This window comes from Chionomys nivalis, chromosome 21 (genome assembly GCF_950005125.1).
Source record: "Chionomys nivalis chromosome 21, mChiNiv1.1, whole genome shotgun sequence".
In the NCBI taxonomy this organism is placed as follows: domain Eukaryota; kingdom Metazoa; phylum Chordata; class Mammalia; order Rodentia; family Cricetidae; genus Chionomys; species Chionomys nivalis.
Window position 1 is genome coordinate 14,651,167 of NC_080106.1, and position 23,501 is coordinate 14,674,667.

Here is a 23,501-nt window from a genome sequence, read left to right on the forward strand (position 1 = left end):
AACAACCAGCCAGCCTACCAGCATTAAAAAATACAATAAAATAAATATTTCCACCTAAGCTTGGTGGTGTACATCTAAAATCCAAGCACCGAGGAGGTAGAAGCAGGAGGAGCAGAAGAAGTTCAATGTCAGGCTGGGCAACACGACTCTAAGCATGTCTGTCCCTTGCCCAAACAACACTGAGTTCAGGCCATGACCAAATCTCAACCCATGTACCTGCATACTAGACACACACACACACACACACACAAATACACACATACAGAGAGAGACTTCTTAGTGTCTTGGATACCATTTATTCATTTACATGATTGTCACTACACACAGACTTCAGGAGGACAAGGACCAAATGTGGTGTGTACACAGATATTCAGAATCCAGTAGACTACATGGGTAGAAGCTGTCAATAAGAATTTGTTCACTAAATAAGGAGTCCATCCGACTAGTGATCAATACACAATGTAATCAATGCTGCAGTCAATCAATGCATAATTTAACAACCAACGCTAAAGGTGACGTGAGAGTGAAAGAAGGATGTTGAGTATGAACAGGGAAGTGTGGGGGAAGGGATGCAGAGGAGGTGGACGTGACAGAGTATACTATGCACCTGTACAGAAATGACACAATGAAACTCTTTACTATTTAAAGTTTGGACATGCTAATTAAAAGTTAACTAAATGAAACCAAACCCAGTCTGTACGTTTCCTGGAGGTAGAAGCCTTTGCTTCCTCCAATACTGCTTAGCACAGAACCTGACTCAGAGGAGTGAGCTGATGGGCACTTTTGAAAGGGAGGGGAGAAAGGACAGTATCACAGCCAGAGAATCCTGCGGAGGCTCTAGAGAAGCGATGGGCATGAGCAGAGACTCACAGGGCACAGGGACATATGGTGTGTGGACAAGTTGGCTAAGATCCCTCCAGGCTGAGGAAGCAGACTGTGCCAAGATATAGTGAGGTGGTGGTGTGGGACAATGGTTTATGTTCTGACAATTATATTTTAAATAAACTCTGATTGGCCAGTAACCAGGCAGGAAGTATAGGCAGGACAACCAGTCAGGAAGTAGAGGCGGGTCAATGAGAACAGGAGATACTAAGCCAGTCAGTTTATAACTAATGTAGACCTCTGTGTGATTTCTTTGGGACTTAACGACCGTGGAAACCGGGCAGGACAGAAAACTCAGTCGACAAAGTAGGAAGACTGGGTAATACAGGTGTTCTGATATGGTTTCAACAAGGAGATGAATGGGTAAGTGGCCAGACATGAACTGGACAGACACGTGGGGCCATTCCATAACATGCTACAAGTGAGTTTTTTTCCCTATATCTTGTTTGTGTACGTAGTGTACACACATGTTGAGAAAACAGTCTTGGCTAACAGTTCTCAGATGCTATTCACATTCTTTTTGAAACAGGGTCTCTTAGTGGTCTGGAAATTGTCAAGTAGGTGAAACTGGCGGGGGTGGAGATCCAGGGATCTCCCCACAGCTAGGATCACAAGTGTGCAACAATACACCTAGTCATTTTCTAATATGAGTTCCGGGGATTGACCTTGAGTCCTCATGCTTGTGAGCCACCTCCCTAGACCCACTGGTTTCACTTTGTTTTGTTTCTTATCTCTGCTGGCACTTGGATATTACACACTTGGTACTTGGGTACCACTCTAAGGACTCCAGTATCATTCCCTGGTGAGGGATACTGAGATTTAGTACTATTAGCAACCTTGAGATTTGGGTGCTATTAGCACACCCATGTCATAGGGCTGAGAAAACTGCAGGAACAGGAAATGAAGGTCACCTGGCTCTCACATGGTACAAACAGGTCAGAGACTGAGCCAGGCTGGAGGCTGGGTCTGTTGCTTAGATCTGCACAACATACTTTACAGTCCAATCCTTTTAGACTGATGAAGTCAGCGAGGTTTTTGCAGCCCTCCCAGGGGACCATATGGATGCTAAATGAATCCTTTCCAACAACAATTGGGCTGACTTTGGGAGCCATTTATTCCTCCTAAATAAAGTCTTTATATACCCCAGTTTGTCCACTTACAAATTTAAAATATATACTGTGCTTTTTTAAAAAAAAATCTATATTTAATTATACAGCATCAGTGAAATTTCACTTGGGGAATGATAATCCAACACAAACGAATGCTTCCATTGGGGGAGGGGACTATAATTTCAAATAGATTACTATGCTAGACAGGAAGAAAAACCAGTGCTCTCTTCACAGGAAGAAAAAGGAGTATTATGTGGTATTAGGTGGCCCCAGTCAATTAGAAAATGGCATCAGTAGCAAAGGATGAGAACTACCCTAAATTCTTCCTTTCCTGGCTCAGATCTCACTGCTGATCCTGGCTGCAGTGTTTGCTGCCTGCCCTGGCCTGACTTTCATTAAGGCTTAAAGTCAATTAAGCCACGAATTGGAACAATCATTCCTCCTTTGCAAAGTATTGATATTTGCCCCCCAGACGCTTTAGGGCTTTTCCAGCACTCACGAAGAGATTTATGTTAGACAATTTCTTTCTGATTAAAACAAATCATAGCTCAACAATTCTAATTTCTTCCCTTCTAAGCAAGAAATGACTAGGGGACATAGGAAACAGTGATCAGGCTCCCTCATCCTGCCCAGGCCAGTTCAAAAGAACAATCCTTAAGATACTGCCAGAAAAGTTTCCAGCTTGACTTTGTCTTCTGTCTATGTCTGTCTGTCCCATCTCTGTGTTGCCAGCTCTCTTTCATCCTCTGTCTGTCTGTACACACACAGGTGCATGTATATAATCCAGACAAATTCCATGATTTGTCACTGCAATCAATTATTAACCAAAAGGAAAGAGGAATTCGTAAGCTAAGCCATTTCAAGCTGTTTCTTCTGACCTAAGTAACAAGAAACCAGAGAGGTTTTATGTTTACCTCCTCAATTCTAACAATATCTTAACATTTTAAAACATTACAGATGCAATTAATCCCATCAGGAGCAAAGGACCAAATAACTATTCAAGTTCCCCTCTCCCTGCCATCCACACTCAGGAGAAGACCAAGCCTCTGGAATCCATCTGCTATCCTTGAGCTCCCTATGGAACCAACCCTGACTGTCCTCAAACTGTAGCAATTCTCTTGCCCTAGCCTCCAGGATGCTAGGATTACAAGTGTGTTCCACCATGCCTGACTAGCCTTTAACTCCTTACCACCCCCGACCCCCCACCCCAACGACACCGCACTCCCACCCTTGGATTCTGCTTTTGGAGCCAGTCTTTCTACATAAAGGTTCTCTTTCTTGTGCTTCAAGGTCAAGTTTGTTAGAGTCCACTCTCCACCATAGTCAGCCCTCCCAAGTCAGCCTGAGTAAAGAAGCTGCTTACTAAGACTCCCCGCAGAAGAATTAGTGAAGTCCAAGGAACAGGAACAAATACTGTAACATGGTGTTCCACAAAGAACTACCCTTTCTTCAATAAGCTAGAAGCCAGTTGAAGAATTGGAGACCCCAGCAACATCAATAGCATAATCAATTCACATCACTCAAAACTAGACAACTAGCTACATACACCTTGTACTGGTCAGCTTCAAAAGGTAACCAGGCAACAGGGACAGGATTCTGCCATCCGGGTTTCAGTGCCCACAACCCAGTTGTCAAATTTGTTGTCCTCTTGTTCGGTCCACGAGTATTTAGTAAGTCCCTCCTGTGCCTAGGTGGCACACAAACGATGTGGCGAAAGACCTAGACAGGCAGGCGTGCTGCCCTGAAAGCACCTCGTGCCTGTGGCATCTGTGCTGTGTGAGCTTGCACGTGATCCTGAACACCGCTGTGCTTTAGGATCTTTTCAGGAAAACAGACTTCATGAGATTAATGCACAGACAGGATCACTGCTAACATACACTGAGCTAACGTATTTGACATGTTCAACACAGCGACTACACCATCATGCTGGCTATTGTTCTCATTACTATGATTATCATTTTAAAAGGAGGGTTGACCAAGGCCAGTGAGAAGGGAACATCAGGTGAAGGTGACTGCCATCAAGTCGGAAAAACTCTGGAATGGCTCGGGATCTGGGTTAGGGCAATATTTGACCTTCATAAGCTAAGAAAAACGTGTGTACCTACCCTCTTAGCAAAAACAAAGAGCAGGAGCTCTGATGGCGATATATCTGAACTTCTGCATGTGTCTAGATTTCCCCGGGACCCCGCCTCCAGAGACTCAGAACTGGTTGCTCCAGGCAGGACCCAAGAATCTGCATGTCTAGCATGTTCTTGGGTAATGCTGAATCAGCCTTGACAAGCACTTTGTGAGCTTCTACAGCACTGGAAACCACCAGGATTTGCCAATGGGATGCCACAGCGAGGCGTACAGATGTGCCCTGTCTTTCCCACCTTAAGCGCAGCACCTTTTCAGCCTCCTCCCCCCTATTTTTGTCTTCTTGCTTTCAGTTTGGGGTAGGTTTTAAGCATCCTGTAATTCATCAACTAATTCTCTCCTGGCTACACATTCCAAGTAATTAAAGTTCAGTAATGACTGAGTCTTTCTGCTCCAGCACCTGCATTTCATTTGTTTATTTTCCCAGAGTCATAAATCTGAAGGGTTGTCAAAGTGCCATAATATTAGTGCAATAATCAAAGTTAATTAGTCCCTCTCAATAAACAACAACAAAGCCATTACAAAGATGCATTGAAGTTTCTCCCGGCCTAACCCGGTTTGCAGGCAGACTGCCTTGCAGTCGGAACAATTGGAAATCTCAGAATTGTTGAGTAAATAAATGTGGTGTTCCTCCATCAGTTAAAGGCAGGCTGTGCCCTTGGTGCTTGCTGATTCATTAACTCCAGGGAAGGAAGGCAAAGCAGGCCTGAGCTCCCACAGCTGCTGCCTGCTGCAAGATTCAGGGGCTGAGGTTCCCCAGCTGCCTAGCCTTACCATGAGCATCCCAAGCTTCAATAATAAAATAGGGACAAGGGTTGCAAAGAAATGAGAGGGGGCAGTCTCACCGCCAACTCTCAGTAACCTGATAGCTTCAATAACTTTGGATTTATTATTTAGGGAATTTGAGAGATGCGTGTATTAGTTGGGTTCTCAGAACGCAGCCAATAGAGCTCTGGGGAGGGAGAACAGACCTCAGTCTGGTGGTCCAAGAAGATGCTTAGAAGATGCTGTTTTCACTGTAAGGGAGTTCTTCCTAATTAATTAGTAAGAAGGATGGGATGACTGTGTTTACCCATCCAGAAAGGAGTTCAGAGCAGAGCTGGAGGTCCCTAACCTGGGATGCTGTAATGTGGAAGGCACCTGGGAAGCCAATGCAAACTTCAATGCCTTATGCTTTGAGGAGCTCGCTGAGTCTCAGGATCCAGTCTCTTCCTGTGATGGCTCCTCCTCTCCTGGAAGCCATGGCTCCTGGGTTGGTTACCACTACTTTCCCCAAAAGCATATGGTTGAAAACTGTACACATTTTTTATCTAATCATATCTCAAAGGTCATAAGTTGGGAAATGTCCTAGCTGCTGGATGGTTCTGAAAGAAGAACTCACCATGTGAATCTGCTGGACCATGGTAGCAGCTGGGTAGCATAAGCTGAGCTGGACCAGAAGGTTCTGAGATGGTTTGAGCCACTGTTGTTGCAGTGGTCTTCACAGGGTTGCCTACGTGTCCTCACAACATGGTGGCACAAATCCAATGGCACAAGACAGTGTGCAAAGAAGAAACTGGATGTTTTTTAGGTCCTTTCCCCTTTCTGGGGAGTCACTCTCCGTCAGTACCACCACAAGGAAACCACTGAGATGTGTCAGCACATGGAACTCACTGAGACATGTCACCCAGTCCAGTTCACACTGGTGAAGGAGAACCAGGCTCCACACTGGAAGGGAGGACTAACAAAGAACTGGTACACAGGCCTTGCCGCCACTACACCACACTTGGAAGCCTTCCTTCTAGAGTTTTCAAAACTTAGTTACATATACATCCTCCAGCTCTCATGAATCTCCTCAGTGTACAGGGTGGGCTCTGCCAGCTCCACTTCTCTTCAGCCTATGCTGGGTCAGTCAGCTCCAGCTCCTGCTAGAGTAAAGTGACAACACATGTCTACTTCCTCAGGGTGGAAGGGGCTCACTCTTTAGTGACTGACACTGCTGGGAAGACGAAGGGATCCTATGGAATGAAAGCTCAGTCGTGTCTCCCTCCCTCCCTTCTTCTATTTCTCTGCTCTTTAACATGAGAAGACAAAGTGAGCTAAAAGGCAGGAAGAAATCCCTCACCAAACCCTAGCCAAGCGGGCACTGTGGTCAGATTTCCAGCCTCTGAGATGTTTGGAGACAGACTGTTGAAGCCAGCAGCCTATGACATTTTTATAAGAGGAGCCTGAACTAGGGCACTTTTTCATGACGCACGAATGCAGCTGTCTAGTTTAGCGCTCTGTGTTGGACAAGGGTGTGCACTGCTTTCTGAATCGCAAAGTGCTGGGCTCTATGCAGAAGTGCCCTGTGTGGCTACACTCTGTCCTTGTGGTGACCCTGAAAATTGTTGCTCATGCCATTCTACAGGAAATAAGACAGAGGCACCAGTGGGCAATCGTTTGTGCCAGGATTTGATCCCAGGTCTCTAGGACTCCAAAGCGAGGACCTCCCTCCTAAAGGCTACCTCTGTGTAGATTAAAATTATTCCCGTTTTAAACAGCTCTCTAGGGCTACCCTTGACCTCCTTACCCATGTGCTGGCCAGCCTGAGAGACCACCTCCAGCCCCGCTGATCTCTATTTGTCCTTGCCCGGGTGGTTTTATCAGCAAGATGACTATTTCTCTTCTATTTAATCTAATACACGCTACATCTGAGGGACTCTGAATGCCCTATAATAAACATGAAAAACAGTTTCAAGTATATTTTTCCCTCTTAAATAACGGAGGCTAAAAGCTGAGTGGCCAGAAGCTGGCCTTGCAGCCACTGGGTAGATACGATCTGAAGATGAAATCCGTCTCTTCAAACTATGTCAAAATTGCTTAATAAGAACCCAGGGGAACCCACATTATTGAGAAGATGGATCTTCTTTGGGCTGCACACAATTGGGGGTGATGGTTTGGAGCTAGCCACTTGTGCTTCCTGCTTGCACTCTTAACATTCTGCGGTGAACCACAGCCCTTGTTATATAAAGGTTATAATGGATATAAAGTTTGAAAAAGATTCCACTCAAGACTGCCAGAGATGGCCAGGAAGAAAAAACTGAAGACACAGAAATGGTGATCAAAGAACGGTGGATACAGTTAAGAATAAGTCAATGCAAAATTTTCAGAATGAGAAATGAGATGGAAAAGTTGGAGGATAAGGACCAGGCACAATTTTCAGACATTCTGAAGACAGAGAAAACTCAGAATATTTTAGCAACCAATTATGTCTACGAGGAGATGAATAATTTATTAACTGATAAAGAATCTTTCCTGGGCCTGTGACAAGAAAGGTCAAATGGGCAACTTCAGCAGAACAGTAAATACACTACACAGCGCTTAACAAGGAAGGGAGGGACGGAAGGAAGGAAGGGAAGAGGCAGATTCCTTTGACCCAGTTATCAATGACATCGAATTACAAAGAGTTAGGGAGGTTCCTCCCTAGGTAATCACAGGTACCTTCATGTTACCAACACATACTGTTTCCCGTCATAAAACATTCATTCATGTATAGATGAGTCTCTTTGAATACAGGCTAAGTCCTTTAAAAAGCCTGGTCAAGACTGGAAGCGTGCGGCTCAGCTGAGAGGGGGCTTGAATAGCAGGAAGACCTTGGCTCGATCCTAGCACCAAAAAACTGACTGTGATGATGCAAATCCATAATCTAAGAGCATGAAAGGTCAAAGCAAAGGCATCAGAAACTCAAGGTCACTCTTCCCTATAAGAAAATCAGAGATGATTCAGTGAGTTGAGATACTCAGAACCCACAAGAAAGTACGGGCATCTATAGTTCCACGGTTCCACTGGGAAGTAGAGAGAAACGCTCCCAAGACAACTACCCCTGCTCACATAGTGACAAATGAGGCATCCTTTCTCAAACAAGTAGAAGGCAAGGTCTGGTACCCAAGACTGCCTTCTGACCTCTACACATGCACTATGTCTTGCATGCACCTGCACCAATACAAAAAGCACACATGCACACACCAAAGACACAGACACATACAGGCACATACGGAAATTAAAAAGAAAATCCAGGCCAATCTATAGAAACAACGCACACCAGGAAATTTAAATTAGGTAGAGAAAGGCTGGGAATTAGGGAGATATAGTTTCAAATACAGATGCTCCACTCATCCCCAGCTGGGTGGATTACACAAACATTTTCTCAGCCCCCAGCGCTTTGACTGTCAGATGGGTTTAATCACATTGTATAGTGTTTCACTATTAATGCTCAGCACATAGCCTGGCACACAGACACCTCAATATGCGGGATGACAGTAAGTGACATCCGAAAATATTGTAGGGTGGAACTCTAGAACTTCGCCCTTGCCTTTTGATGTGAGTGCTATGCTTCCTGGCTCAAGCAAGACGTTTACTTAGCTGTCGCTGGCTCACAAAATTGCTTATATCATATTCTATTTACTGAAAAACAACTTTTAAAGCAAATAAATGAGAAAATCTAGAGGCTGGCTTAGAATAAACTTTTCTTAGGAACCGCATATTAATACTGATATTCTTAATAATTTGTGGTTTTGTTTAGCTAGTGACATTCAAGACAACAGGGATGAGCCTTACACCTTGGGCTGCCTTAAATAACAATCATCTATTGAAGGCAAACCCCTAACTTAGGCAGAAAGCTTGTATGTCAGTCACCCAACACCCAACACACCCCACCCCACCCCCACTCACACACACACAGGCACGCACTCATGCTTGCTTGACTTGCATGAGAAGACATCACACCTAATGTGTTCTGTCTGCAGAGACAAACTGCAGAGTGTAAGCTTTTAGTATCAAAAGAAATAATAAGAGAAAATTCCCATAAGCATCAGGGCTCCCTCAGCTCATAAAGTCCTTGAGCGGCTCTGCGGCAGTCAGGACGTTGCTGTACATCTAAGGAACTTCTGAGAACTGTGATTGAGCACTCAGCACCATCACCTACCCTTAAAGCCACACCATGAAAACAAGGTGTCCATAGTATAGAAAACCCAGCCATAATCAGTGTGGCTCCTTTAATCCCATCACTCAGAGACAGGCACGTCTACCAGATCAGCCTGGTGTTACATCATGAGTTCTGGGATAGCTACGACTACACAGGTGAGACCCTGTCTCAAAAAGGAAAACTCTAAGCTAAGTGTCAGTGGCACATGCCCCACATAATATCTGGCACCAAGTTCTCCATATGTGAAAGCCCCTATTTCTGATGCCAACCAATGAGGTTGTAGGGACACACCGCCACCAGAGCTGTCCACGTGCCTTGGCTCCAGGGAGATGAGCAGATGTGGAAAGGATGCCAACCACAGCTGAAGTAACTTAACAATGCAGCATCAAATCAGGTGGCTACAATCAACCCAGCATGCGTTTTCTCTGCCACACACACATTGCATTACCATCACTAATAAATCTTCTGCACTTTTTAAAATCTCTCTTCTCCCTCTTTTCTCAATAACCCTGCTTGCTGTTCCTGGTGACTGAGCCCTCAACCGCCTTTCCTGGATATATGCAAAGGGCAGTTCTTTGTAAATGCAAAAGGAAAAGCAATCACATAAATAATGAAGACAGCTTTCAAATGACAGCTAAGAACTAATATGAAATGCACTGGAAAATACTCATCAACCAACTAAATGCACATCTATTGAAATGTAGGAGTCCAGACATAAAAAGCCAGGAAAACAATTCATTGTGATTTCACTTCAGTTTTGTTGGTAAACATCCCACTTACAGCCCCTCTTTCAGCCACTTGTTGAGGGTAAAAAAAGCAAGCTTCATTATGCTCTCCATACGTACGTAAGAAATTATTATCTTCATCACTGTTATTAACAAGGCAGCTGGCATTTAGTTGAGTAGTTAATCTTGCTCTACCATCTGCTAATATTTTACCTGCACACAGTTGTGTTTACTGCAAACCACCTATGTCTTGAAACAGACACCATAATCTGTATTTTATAGATGAAGAAGCTGAAACTTGCCCAAGGTCGTAGTGTGTTTCTGTTTCTAGTCTTTGCCAACATCCTACAGTTTTATTTTTTATTACTGTATATGCATGTGTACCTGTATGTGGGTTTGTGCATGTGAGGGCAGGTACCCACAGATGCAGAGCATTGAATCTCCTGAAGCTGTAGTTACAGGCAACTGTGAGTTGCTCAGAGTGGGTGCTGAGACCCAAACTTGGGTCCTCCTCCCCCCAAAAGAGCAGCACACAGTCTTAATCACTTTCCAGCTCTGCAGTATATTTTTATAACAATGATAATTTGACAGGAATGGAATGCATTCCTAGAAGTATCTGGATATGTGCAGAGATGTTTTGGGATGTCGCAAGAAAGAAGGTCTACTGTACTCACTGTGGTCCTTAGTAAGTTTAGTATCAGATCAGCTCTGGGCACTGAAAAGACCCAGTGCTGGATCTGGTGGTGCACACCAGTAATCTCACCACTTAAGGGACTAAAACAGGAATGTCATAAATTCAAGTCGACCTGGACTACATAGTGAATACTCAGCCAGAACATACTACAGATTAAGACCCTGTCACAGATGAGGAGGGGATATAAGAGCAGGAGGGAGAGAAGGAGGAGAACAGTAGTGAGGGAGGAGGAAGGATGTGGTTATGTCGATGTCAAGGAGTTGCTTTCTCAAAATGTCACTGGTCCTGAAATAAACCATTTGAGTGTCACCAAAGGGTCTAAAGCAAAGACTGCAAGTTAAGGATGTGACACTCACAGAAGCTGATCTTCACGGCAGATGGCGTAAACAAGGGCCCTATCCCTGAGCTCATGAGCTGCTTGGCTCTGGGCACCATCCCTCTCTGGCAGAGCCGCCCCTTGGCTCCTCTGTGAAGTGAAGACGACTAGGTTTTTGGTTGTAACGGGCCATGGCTGGACATAGTACATGACAGGAATTCCATGAATGAGGGCGACTAGCTGCTCCAACACTGTGAATGGTGACAATCATTCCACTGGCTAAGACACAGACATGAAACATTGAGAAAATGGTGATCCTGGAAGCTACAGTGGAACTTGAAGAGAAAGCCCAGGTTGGGAGAAACAAGCTGAGTAGATAGAGAAACGAACTCTATCTCCAGAACAGAGCTAAGGATACCCACAGAGTCTTGGCACTTGAGAATCAATGTGGAGCCAAAAATGCCCAGGGACTTTTGAATGAGCTCTTTCTGCAACAAAAAACCCTGGACCACTCTGAGAACCTCCCACGGCGTGGCAATATGTCTCAGTACATCCCCAGTGAGGCACAGATATGGTCCATCCAAGGCAAAGGATGAACACACCCAAGCTGGCTCAAAGACTGAAAACCTGCAGTGGGTCCGATTGACCTTGACAATCCTTACTGAAAAGCCAGGTGAGAGCCCTGTGTAGAGGTGAGAAAAAAGGAGGGGCCTGAAGAAAGTCAGACCAGCAAGGTCAAGGGAAGCATATGGGGAAGGTGTGGAGGCCAAACATAAGAAAGGTGACCAGGACTGGGTCTCTACATTGCTGGGATACAGCAGTGACAGGAAATGGTGACCATGGCCTTTAGGTGATAAACCCAGGCTTCTGTAAACACCATCTGGGGAGAGTGAGGAACACAAAGAGAGTAAGTGCCCCGGTAGGTATCACAAAAGGGTTGAGTTTCTATAGTCCAAACGCTCTGTGATGCAATTTCAATGTTTGAACTGCATGGGAGACATTTGTCTTTACTAGTGTTTCTTGTTCCCAGGTCCTTAATTTGAATGTTTTGGGGTAATCATTCCTCTAAGATTGCTACTCCACATCAAGAAACTGTTTGGTGAAACTACACAGTGATAATTCCCATCCTCTGAGGCTGCCTTACATCGACAGAGCTATGGCCTAACATGAAAAGAAGAGTCACTGATGTCCCTGTTGAAAGGTGATGGAACCTAGGAAGCGGAGCCTAGTTTACGAAAACAGATCACTAGGGCATGAAGTATCCTAGAGATAAATACACTTAAACCCCAGTCAATCAATCAATCGATCGATCCCCCATATCAGTCACAGCACTCCCTTCTTTCCCTCCCTCTCTTTATCTCCCTTCTCCTGGCATGCTTCCTTCCTCACCATGCCCTTCTACCATGATGGCTTTTTTCTTCACCGGCCTAAAAGCAAAGGAGTCAGTCAATTCTAGACTGGAACTTAGCCTACCCAATATTCGTTCCCTCTGGTGCACTGAGTGAGACAGACGAAGCAGACAGCAGCATGTGCACGAGTTTGCTAACATTTGAAGCCTTTTCTGGAAGGGTGCACAAGAAAGATGTTAACCTTTCAAGGACCAGGAAGGACTGTTTCTTTGTGATTTTTACCTTCTCATTCTGCAGGAAAAGAAGACTCGTCTGGACATTACCATCTTTCTCCCTCATGAATCTGACAGCCCTGAATCCTCTGGAGAGGCCCTGCTGTGTCACTCCCCTGCTGTTCGCACAGCTTACCTCCTACTTCATAAAGGCAAAGGGGGACCCGTAGGGAAGAAGGGTTTCAGCAGGAGGAGGGGGGTTAGAGAGGGAAATGGGGCGATGGAAATGATAACATGCATAACATACCTGCATGAAACGGTGAAAAGTGAAGTACACAAGTAAATAAATAAATAAATAACTGCAGAAGTGTAGGAACAATGCTGTATGAGCACACACATCCCAATGTCATTCACTGGCATTGGCTATGTTTTATTTCTCTTAATAAAAGATTTAAATAAGTAAACATCTTCAAATCTCTGAGTAATAAACTCGGTGACACTGGCAGTGAACTATAAACAAGCGCGTGGGTAATGACTGTCTCACTCACCCTTCCCTTCATAAAGTAAACAACGTGAAGATGACTTTGAAAACAAAGACGGTATTCCAAGAGCAATAAACTTTATGTGTTGCGCTGAAATCTCTGCGAGCTCGGCCGGGTGTACACATTCAACAATTAAAACACAAAGCAGGCAAGCACTTACCCATTCTTCCAGAATGCGGGACACTGCCTCGCTGGCTCTGCTCATGTGCCTGCAGGCCAGGATCACGTGTGCACCATGGAGGGCAAAGGACTTGGCGGTTTCAAACCCTGAAATTTTAAAAAAAAAAAAAAAAGTACATTAGAAACAATGCTAGTGCCAACACGTGAGTCATGAAGGACCATTAGTGGACACCACTGGCAAAACTGAGTGGTTCTTAACCAGAGGTGATTCTGTGCCAGGGGACAGGGAACAGGGGAGGGGACAGGTCAGGAGATATGTTCAGTGGGTGAAACTGTGGAGTGTTAGTAGCAATGACATAACAAACAAAATGTCTTAATTCAGACCAGTGGTTCTAAATCTTTCTAATTCTGGACCCTAATCCAGTTTCTCATGTTGAGGTGACCCCCAACCATTAAATTATTTTCATTGCTACTTCTTAACTGTAAGTTTGTTACGATTATAAATTGTAATATAAATAACTGTGTTTTCTGATGGTCTTAGGTGACCCTCCCAAAGGGTCATGACCCACAGGTTGAGAACCACGCACAGCAGAGCCCTGTTGACAGAATATATCAACAGCAAGATTTGAGAGAGCTGGCCCAACAAATACAGCAACCTCAAAGGTTAAGACCCAGTCCAAGAAGAGTTCAGGCCACAGCCAGTTGCTTCACTACCAACCATGACTGACTAGACCCTTTGCTTAATGAGAAGCCCCATGTGGAGGCCCAAAAATGTGAGCCTATTTCCACCTTGTCTGAAGGTCAGAGAGTTTCAGCTTGCTCAAAGTTGCTGCCATTCCACCCTGATAGAAGGTCAGAAAGTTGAAACTTCTATTTCTAAAAGGTTATTGTGTTTCTACCTCAAACAAAGGTCCCACCTAGATTTAGGTCAGAGAGTTCTCCTCTCAAGGTTATTGTCAACAAGGTGTAGCTAATATCCAGACCTTGTATGTCAGGTGTAAGTAGATCTGTACCTATCCCAAACAAAAGTCTAAGGATCCAACTAAGGTTCCAGTTCCCTTAGGGAGATAATAATAGATTGCACCCAGGGAGTGGTTTGTTGCCTACAGAATGTTTTAGTCTAGGGTGTGAACTGTACTTGTCTTGTTCTAGCAACAGAAGGTTTAACTATAAATGTAGCCCGCAAGCTTCAACTGATATGTTCATTTCTTTTTATCATGTTAATGCAATTTTTTATTTTACTCCTTCCTTTCTGCATCGGGGTATTTTAAGCAATTGGAAATTAAACGCAGGCGATTCACTGGAATTCCCTCCTAGTACTGTCCTATGTTTTCTGTCTTTATAATTTTCACTCGCATCTTCATTCTCTTTACTTATTTTTCTAATCCCCATGCCCTTACCCTGGAAATGGTATTTTTATCGAAGCTGGTCTCCCATAATCTATGCTCTGCTCTGTGATGAGTTATTTCCAGAACTTACAAATCCAGCAACTGTGGCTGTCTATCTGTCCTAGGCCCTTCCTTTGACCTTCCTAGAGAGAACAACTAGAAAATCTGAAGAATGAATTATAGATGTATACAAACAGACAGACAGATGATGATAGATAGATAGATAGATAATAGATAGATAGATAGATAGATAGATAGATAGATGATAGATAGTAGATGATGATGATAGATAGAGATGTATACATATATACATATGTATATATATACATATACGAAGGCATATTTATACAGGGGTGGCATGCATATGTGCACATACACACACACAGGTATGCACACATACGTCCCTCTCTGAAATTATCAGAGAAGTATGGCACAAGTGAAAATTCCAGAGGCCAAGGTTGGGAAGGTGGGGCAGCACACAGCAGGAATATGAGATGCCACTCAAATCCTGTTCCAGTTCTACAGCAGTAGATGAGAGACAGAAGACAGGCAGAGAAAGATAGAAATGTAAGCTCAGGGTCCACAAGGAAGGGTGGTAGTACATTCACACCAGAGCTACTGCCTCAAAGGAGAACCAGAGACAGGCCAGCCTTTCAGGATAATGATAAGTTCTAGAAAGGAAGAAGCTGCCATCCGGAGCCTCGATTATCCCCCCAATTATTTCACATCCTCACGTAGAATCTCTGGAACGAGAACCTAAAATGGTAAGACACACAAGAGGACAAGATGTTACCAGAGGCCAGCAGAGAGAAACAAGCAAATGCACAGTGACCGCTAAGGACAGGAAAAGAAACAGTGGTTGCAAGCACTATGGTTGATTTCTAGGAGAGCGGAGCCAGAGAGCGCAGTTGAGAGCACTTGCTGCTCTCCCAAAGGATTAAGTCTGCTTCCCAATACCCATATCAGGAGGCTCAGATGCGGGTAACCCCAGGCCCAGGGGATCTGATGTCCTCTTCTGGCCTCTATGTGCAGCAAGGCACACAAGTAGCACACATACATACATTCAGGCAAGATACTCTTTCACGTAAAAGCAAATCTTTAAACTATAAAACGCTGTAAATTGCAGTACTGGTTTCATCTCCAAATCCATCCAGTCACACACATGTGCATTTCAGATTTTCTGCAGTATCTTCCTAAATTTTAAAATATTTTTTTAAAATTATTAAAAGGAGCCAGGCAGTGGTGGTGCACACCTTTAATCCCAGCACTTGGGAGGCAGAGCACTCTGTGAGTTCAAGGCCAACCTGGTCTAAAAGAGCTAGTTCCAGGATAAGCTCCAAAGCCACAGAGAAACCCTGTCTCAAAAAACCAAAAAAAAAAAAAAAAAAAAAAAAATTATTAAAAGGACTACATATATCACAAACCCTAAAAAGATTTTTAAAAAATATTCAACTACTTTAGGATAATAAATTTATAATATTAAGTTTTAAAAAGCAAACTTCTCTGAAAATGCTAGTGAAAAAAACATGCCATGAAGATAAACTGGAAAATTGAAAGAGTCTATATATTAAAGAAATGGAATCCACCTGTCAAATCATCTAAAAGAATACCAATGGGACGGAGAAATGCAAAAAGAGGGGAAGAACCAATCTAGTTCTAGAGTTGAATACCCAGACAATACTCTAATAGCAAAAGAATACCTATTTTATAGACATGTTTTGTTAATATGTATATGCATGTACATATGTGCACGACTGTGGTGTACACATATCTATCCCATGAATCTGGAATTACCTGCGGTTTGGAGTCACCCAACATGGGTTCTGGGGACTCAACTATAGTCCTCTGGAAGAGCAAGAAGCCCTCTTAACCAGTAAAGCCATCTCTCCAGGCCCAATACCACTTTTTTTAAGTTACAGTGAATTCAAACTAATAGGCAGTTCCTTTTTTAAAAAACCACTCACACGTCTTATTCTAATCATTATTCCACGGATATGTGTATGTTGCATGCACTGGACATCAAAGAGTGTTTCATTCAATTTATTATTGGTGTGTTTGTGTGTGTGTGTGTGTGTGTGTGTGTGTGTGTGTGAAAGAGAGAAAGAATATGCATGTATGCAGACATCAGAGAATATTTATTCTACTTATTATTGTTATGTAGATGTGTGTGTGTCGGTGGGGTTACACATGCATTATGTGGACATCAGAGAACAGATTCCAGAAGTCAGTTCTCTGCTTACACTATGGGCTCCAGGGATCAAACTTCAGTTCTGAGGCTGAACTCAGGTTTTCACGACAAGCACTTCTACTCATTGAGCCATGGCGCCAGCCTCCAAAATGCCACCTCACATAAGCTAAGGTAGTTGAAACACTGCAACCCACATGAAGGTAGTACCCAAGAGGTCAACATCACCTTCATCTGTCACCCTAGGACCTGATGCACCCACAAGATCTTGGAGAAAATGGCAAAACCTCTATCCCTCCTAAATTTTCATGTCAATGCAATGACCAGAAATATTTTAATAATATTTCAATTAAATGGTATCAAAATATAAATTATGTAAGATGGCACAGTTTCCAAACATTCCTTGAGAACCGTTTTGCTTTGTTTGAGACAAGATCTTGCTCTGTATCTTAGGATGGCTTGAAACTCACTATGTAGCCCAGTCTGGCCTCAAATTTCAATTCTCCTGGCCCTACCTTCTGAGTATTGGGATTACAGGTGCACACAACACTAAAATAAATGTATTATTTATGGATGAAAGGAGATCAGCATGATACAAGACCAGGCAGTTGTTGGTGCTATATTCAGCTCTCCAGATTAGCAGTAAATATTCTCTCCTGCCTGGTCATTTCTGAATCCCAGAAGGATTCACTAAGGAGTGGATGGTTTATACAGACTGCTAATGGGTCAAAATGTTGTGCAGCTTTGAAATAATCTACCTTATTTTGAATAGTAACCCCGATGAACCTCTAAAACTGGCCTTTTAGTAAAGACTGAATATTAAAATCCTATAAGAATACTACTCACTTCAGTTTGGAAAGACACTACTTAGAAATCTACAGGGAGAAAACAGCCTTTTCCATCACCTTTTATCTTCATGAACAAACCTATTAAGTTAGGCTATCTCAGTTGACAAAATGACCTACTGTGTAGGATCCTGTATTACTGGAAGCTGGGCATCTAGTGTGATGACAGCAACAGGCTGCTGAGGCAAGCCTGTACCTTCTCTCCCTCAGATACGTCTTGACCGGGACTATGGCTAAGTCATTCGTCTCTGTGTCTCGTAAAGTTATTTTCTGGACCTTACATCTCCCTTTATCTAAACAGAGCTGTACACACGGCCGACAAGTCCATTTTCTAATCCTTTACAACCGCCTTTGGAGCAAAAACAAAGCGAGAGATATTTCAAAAGATGATGGTTTAACAGCAAGGACAATAACACATTTATAGCAAACCACATCTCCAGAGTATGGAGTTTTATAAATTAAAAAAAAAAAGTTTAATAACATTACCTACTGCTAAGTTCTGGGTAAAGCCCAGGAGGACAGCATCCCTCACGCTTGTAACACTGCGGCTGATGGCCAGCTTAATTAGCTAAATGTAGTAGTGCTAAGCCAATCCTGCATGGTGCCAAAGTTGGTGCAAAATAATGAAGGCAATGGTTTACTAAATTTAATAACCTGATTCATCTTATAAAAAATTAACTTCATGACAATGTTTAAATTGCACAAGCTTAACCACGAGGAGATAGCCAGTGGGTGCAGGAGAATATTTAACGCTAATAATATGAAGAGAATAAATAACAGAAGGCATTTTTAAACAATGGACAGCAAGGTTTCCTAGCATCTGCAATAGGGAATCCGGTCACAAGTGCTAAGTGGCCATGGGGGTTTAATACCTCATGGTTTCAGGTTTTAAGTTTTAAATACAGATACCTAAGATGGAAAATGTACCCCAAAAATTAAATGCCCCCTTACCTTACACTATTTCTCATTCTCTGGGATAGACGTTACAAAATGGCTCATTATGGAACAAATCAAGGGCACAAACAGTTCTATTTGCCTCACTGTCTCCATCCACCCTTTCCATCCTCCCATCCCCCAACCCCCAGTATCTCCCCCTTTCTCTCTCACTGCATCCCATGTTAGTCCATCTTTTCTTCCTAATTAGATTAGCTGCAGGGTCAAACATTTCTGAAGGAGCCTCTGATGAGAACACTGGGACTCCAACTGCATTGATGACAGCCAAACAGGAGAAGAATAGCATCTTGGGTCAGCCAAAGTGAACTGGCATCCATGCTGCCGGCATTTCCCACCAGGTCACTACAGGAATCACATGCCCAGATGGATAGTTCATCCAGGTCTTTTGTTGTTGCTGTAGTAAGCCAAGTTCTTGTGACATAGCCAAGGCTGGTCTCTAACTCATGATCCTCCTGCCTTAGCCTCCTAAGTGCTACATACAGGCACAGACATTATACATAAGCCCCTGTGATGGCTAATATTGATTGTCAACTTCACAGGGTCTAAAATCACCTAGAAGACAAACCTCTGACATATCTACGAGAGAGTTGTCTAGATTGAGTAACTGATGTTTGATAACCCAACCTACAATGGGTGGTATTACTCCACAGGCCAGGACCCTGGAAAGGAGGAGAAAGAAGTAAGCTGTACACAAGCATTTGTCACCCTCTGTTCCCTGACTTTGTATGTAATGTGATCATCCACTCACACCCATGCTGCATGACCTCTACCCACTCACACCCTTGCTGCATGACCTCTACCCACTCACACCCTTGCTGCATGACCTCCAGCCACTCACACCCTTGCTGCATGACCTCCAGCCACTCACACCCTTGCTGCATGACCTCCAGCCACTCACACCCTTGATGCATGACCTCCAGCCACTCACACCCTTGATGCATGACCTCTACCCACTCACACCCTTGCTGCATGACCTCCAGCCACTCACACCCTTGCTGCATGACCTCCAGCCACTCACATCCTTGATGCATGACCTCTACCCACTCACACCCTTGCTGCATGACCTTCAGCCACTCACACCCTTGCTGCATGTCTTCCAACCACTCACACCCTTGCTGCATGACCTGCAGCCACTCACACTCATGTCACATGATCTCCAGACACTCACACCCTTGCTGCATGACCTGCAGCCACTCACACTAAACTCTTCCTCCCTGAAGTCACTTCCTGTCCAGTATTTGGTCAGAACAGCAAGAATACTTGTGTTCCCTCACCTCAAAATCTTAAAGAATATTTTCTGTTGACCTGCATGAGATTTTACTTAAGCCATGCCAAGTCCTACTCTGCCAAGCAAGAGAGCAGTACTTGGGCCATGCCTAGGGAACCCAGTGGTACTCAGCTTTGCTAAGCAGGCACACACAGACAGACAAATCAGGGACCGTACATGCATCTACATGCATCAGAATATGTCATTGTGTGGCAGCAGGAACCCTGGGTCAAGAACTACATCAGGACTGAAGGAGGTAAGGAAGAAACAGACAAGCAAAAAGGCGCAAGGAATGACAAAGGCCAGGCACTGCTGAGGGGCCTCACGGGAACAATGTGGAGAAAAGAATGGAGACTGAACCATGCTAACCACTGGACAGGAGGATGCTGAGGAAAACTCTGGACAGAGTGCAACACTGGGAGCTATTATTACTGTTGTTGTTTTATCCAACTAAAGCCCCTCCAGTGGCCACGAAGACGATGGGGTGGGTATAGACAGGGAAGCACGGTGATCAGCCAAGCAGGGACAAAGACCTCTCTTATGCTGAGTGACTAACGGTGTAAGTTAGAAAAACACCTGGAAAACAACCATGAAGTCTGGCAACTGTCCCAATCTAGGCTTGCGTGAGCATCCAGGAGGTGCTAGAGGTTCTCCAGCAGTGTGCGTGAGCTCGGTTACTTGTTTGCATGGACAGAAAGCATACAGGGAGGAAAGGTTCTCCGCTCAGAGCAGGTGGCCATACAGATTCTACAGGCACAAAAGACTCCAGGGTGGGAAGCCAGATCCAATGAACCCTGACAAGGTGCCATGGACATGGGCTCAAAGAACAAGGCAGCTTCTTCTACAGTGCCAGGAATATTCTTTCTGGTTGGAGATTTTTAATTTCTCCCATATTGTGGATGTACTTGGGCAGTGTCCCCATTTACTGTAAATTATGGTTTTAATTATCATTTTTATTAAGATGCCCAAAGGAGTTGGGACTTACAACACCAGTAATTTCTAATGGGCTGTTATTATTAATTTATAATTGTGAAACACTGGAGACAAACATTACTTGCAAGAGTAAGCCATTAAAAGGAAACGGGAATGGTAGCCCACCACCCCCATGGATGCCCACATACACAAGAATGGACCACTGATGCAGTCATTAGGACCCAAGCAACAAGTCAGAATCTGACTCCACAGGCCCTTAACCCAACAGAACAGGAAGATAAGACTGCATCTTTCAGGTGAAGTTAGACTTGGGGACAATTTAGATTGGAGTTATTGTTTGCTTTGGATGTGTGTGAGTGTGCACACACATAAGACAGCAACAGGTCTCTACTGACCACCGCTGAGAATGCGAGACTAGTTACTAGCTGGCCCTAGAGCTTCTGGGGATTCCCCTGTCTCTGCCTCCCATCTTACCCTAGAAGTACTGAAATTATGGATGCTTAGTACCATCCATTTTATGTGGTTTCTAAGAATTCAAACTCAGGTCATCAGCCCTTCATGTGAAGCACGTTAATCCACTAAACCATCCCCCAACCCATGTAGTTTTTGTGTGAATAAACCACTAACTTGGACTAGGAGTGTTGCTCTGCAGTAGATTGCTTGCCTAGAATGTGCGAGGCCCTGGGTTGTAACAAAAACAAAAACAAAACAAACAAAAACCTGGTAGTTTTACAGGTCTGAGTTTTCTCACATCCTCCTAAATCTACAAGGACCACACTTTACAAACAGATCTGACTGTTGTAAATGAAATTATAATGAAATGGCATTGACTAAGACACTGAAACCCACTTCTCCCGAGGCTGCAGAGGGAATTCTGGGATGCACAGTCATCCCAGTGAAGACGTCAATGCCAATGGGGCAATGATAGCCCACTTTGTTGATTCTGTAGTTACCCTAAGTACCTGCATAACTCCTTGTGTGAGCACGCTTACCATCTACACCATTTTAATTACATGCCTCTGAGTTCCAGTCACACATCACTCTCGCCAAACAGAATACACAGCTGCCAACTCCTAAGAAATTACAAAACATGTAACGTCTCCCAAAAAAATAAGTCAAAACTGTACCTGATTTGGAAATGAGGCATTAAACACAGCCAAGGGGAGGTGCCTCACAAAGTACAATGCTTTCTCCACACCCCTCACAACGTAACTCACCAAAAGAAAGATACCAGCTCAAGAGATAAGAACACAGGGCAGGGCTGGGACGTGGGTTGGTTCACTAGGAATCTTTTTTTCAACATCCCCAACCTACATCTAGGATTTGGGCAATACTGCACCAGAATGTTTTGCAGCATTAGATAATAAATTGCAAGTGACTGCATGAGATCTCTCAAGAGGCGAAACTGACCTCAGGCTGGCTACGAGTGCTGCCACTGCACTGGGTGAGTAAGTTCTCATCTGACCTGCTAGTGACAGTCCTGGTTAGAAACTGCGGTGAGAAAAGTACCAGAGACCACAATTAGCACAGTCCCAGACAGGCCCAATGAAGACACAATCTGTAATTGCAACTATGTTGAATAGCACCTGAGTTGTCAGGGTATGAGGGAACCAGACAACCTCGTGTATTAAGTGGAGAGGGGAGATAAACTGGCTCGACACCTCTGAGGGCAACTGGACATATCAAGAGGTAAGTGGGCAGGCTCTGTGTCCCAGCTATTCCACAACTGGAGATTTAGCCTGCCAAACAGACTTGCCCACATGCATAATACCATGGGAAGAACATTTGATGCCACATTGTTTCTAAGAGGCAGAAAAACTATAATCCACCTAACTGTCCATCAGTTAGGCTGAATCAACCAACTGGCATGCAGAGATTTAAATATATATGCTGCACTTCAAAAGAATGGAGTAGGGCTGGAGAGATAGCTCAGAGGGGAAGCGCACTTGCTATGCAAACATTAAGGACCTGAGTTCAGGTTCCAAGAGAAAGCTTGGTGAACATGCCTCTAGCCTCTAACTCCAATACTGTCAAAGGTAAAGATGGGGGTGGTCTCTGGGGCAAAATGGCCAACACCTTAGCTCTAGCTTCAGGGTTAGAGAGAGACCCCTGCCTCATGGGCATATGGTAGAGAGTGATGGAGATATACCCAACATCTTTCTCAGGCTTCTGCGCATGCACACAGGCAAGCACAGCCACATAAAACACACGAGTATATACCACAAACAAACAGAGTATGGAGGAGTACAGGCTGTTGGCTCATGCTGGACCTTCCTCGGCTTCCTTTCTTATACAGCCCAGACCCACCTGCCATAGTAGATTGGGCCTTCTCACATCAATCATGAATCAAGACAGTTTCTCACAGACATGGCCATGAGCTAATCTGAAGACGACAATTCTTTAACTGAGCTTCTCTCTTCCCAGGAGACCCTAGATTGTACTGAGTTGGCATTATAAAACCAAGCAGGACAGCAAGGGTTGTAGCCCAGTACAGAGCACTTGCCTACCACACATGAACTTCTACACTCAATCCCCAATATTGGGGGATGGGGTGAGAGATGAAGCTGGGATAGGCTAGGAATATAGCTCAGTAGTAGAACACGTGCCTAAAATACACAGAGTTTTGAGATCAACACTCAGCATCACACACAAAGTGATAAAGCATAGAATGGCGTGCACAACACAAATGAAGAAGGCATGTGTGTAAACAGTTCTGACACTGATTACTCTGAGAGAGAACAATTGTTTGGGAGCAAGGAAGATTTACTGTCCATGTTACAATGCATGCCACTTCAATCTTTTAACACATGCATGTATGCCTGTTATAGTAAGAAACTAAAAATAACCAACTGAATGACATCTAATTGATAATTTATGGGTCTTTATGAATTTTAATACA

At 44.0% G+C, this 23,501-nt stretch overlaps 1 protein-coding gene across 2 annotated transcripts in view; it reads right to left on the reverse strand.

Annotated features, from left to right (window-relative positions):
* The window catches only part of Wwox (WW domain containing oxidoreductase), an 858,036-nt gene that overhangs the window by 790,220 nt on the left and 44,315 nt on the right, over nt 1-23,501 (reverse strand). For both annotated transcript variants that reach the window (XM_057754219.1, XM_057754220.1), the window contains exon 5: nt 13,071-13,177. In XM_057754219.1, coding sequence (XP_057610202.1) covers nt 13,071-13,177 — 107 coding nt within the window. The remainder of the gene's footprint in view (nt 1-13,070; nt 13,178-23,501) is intronic.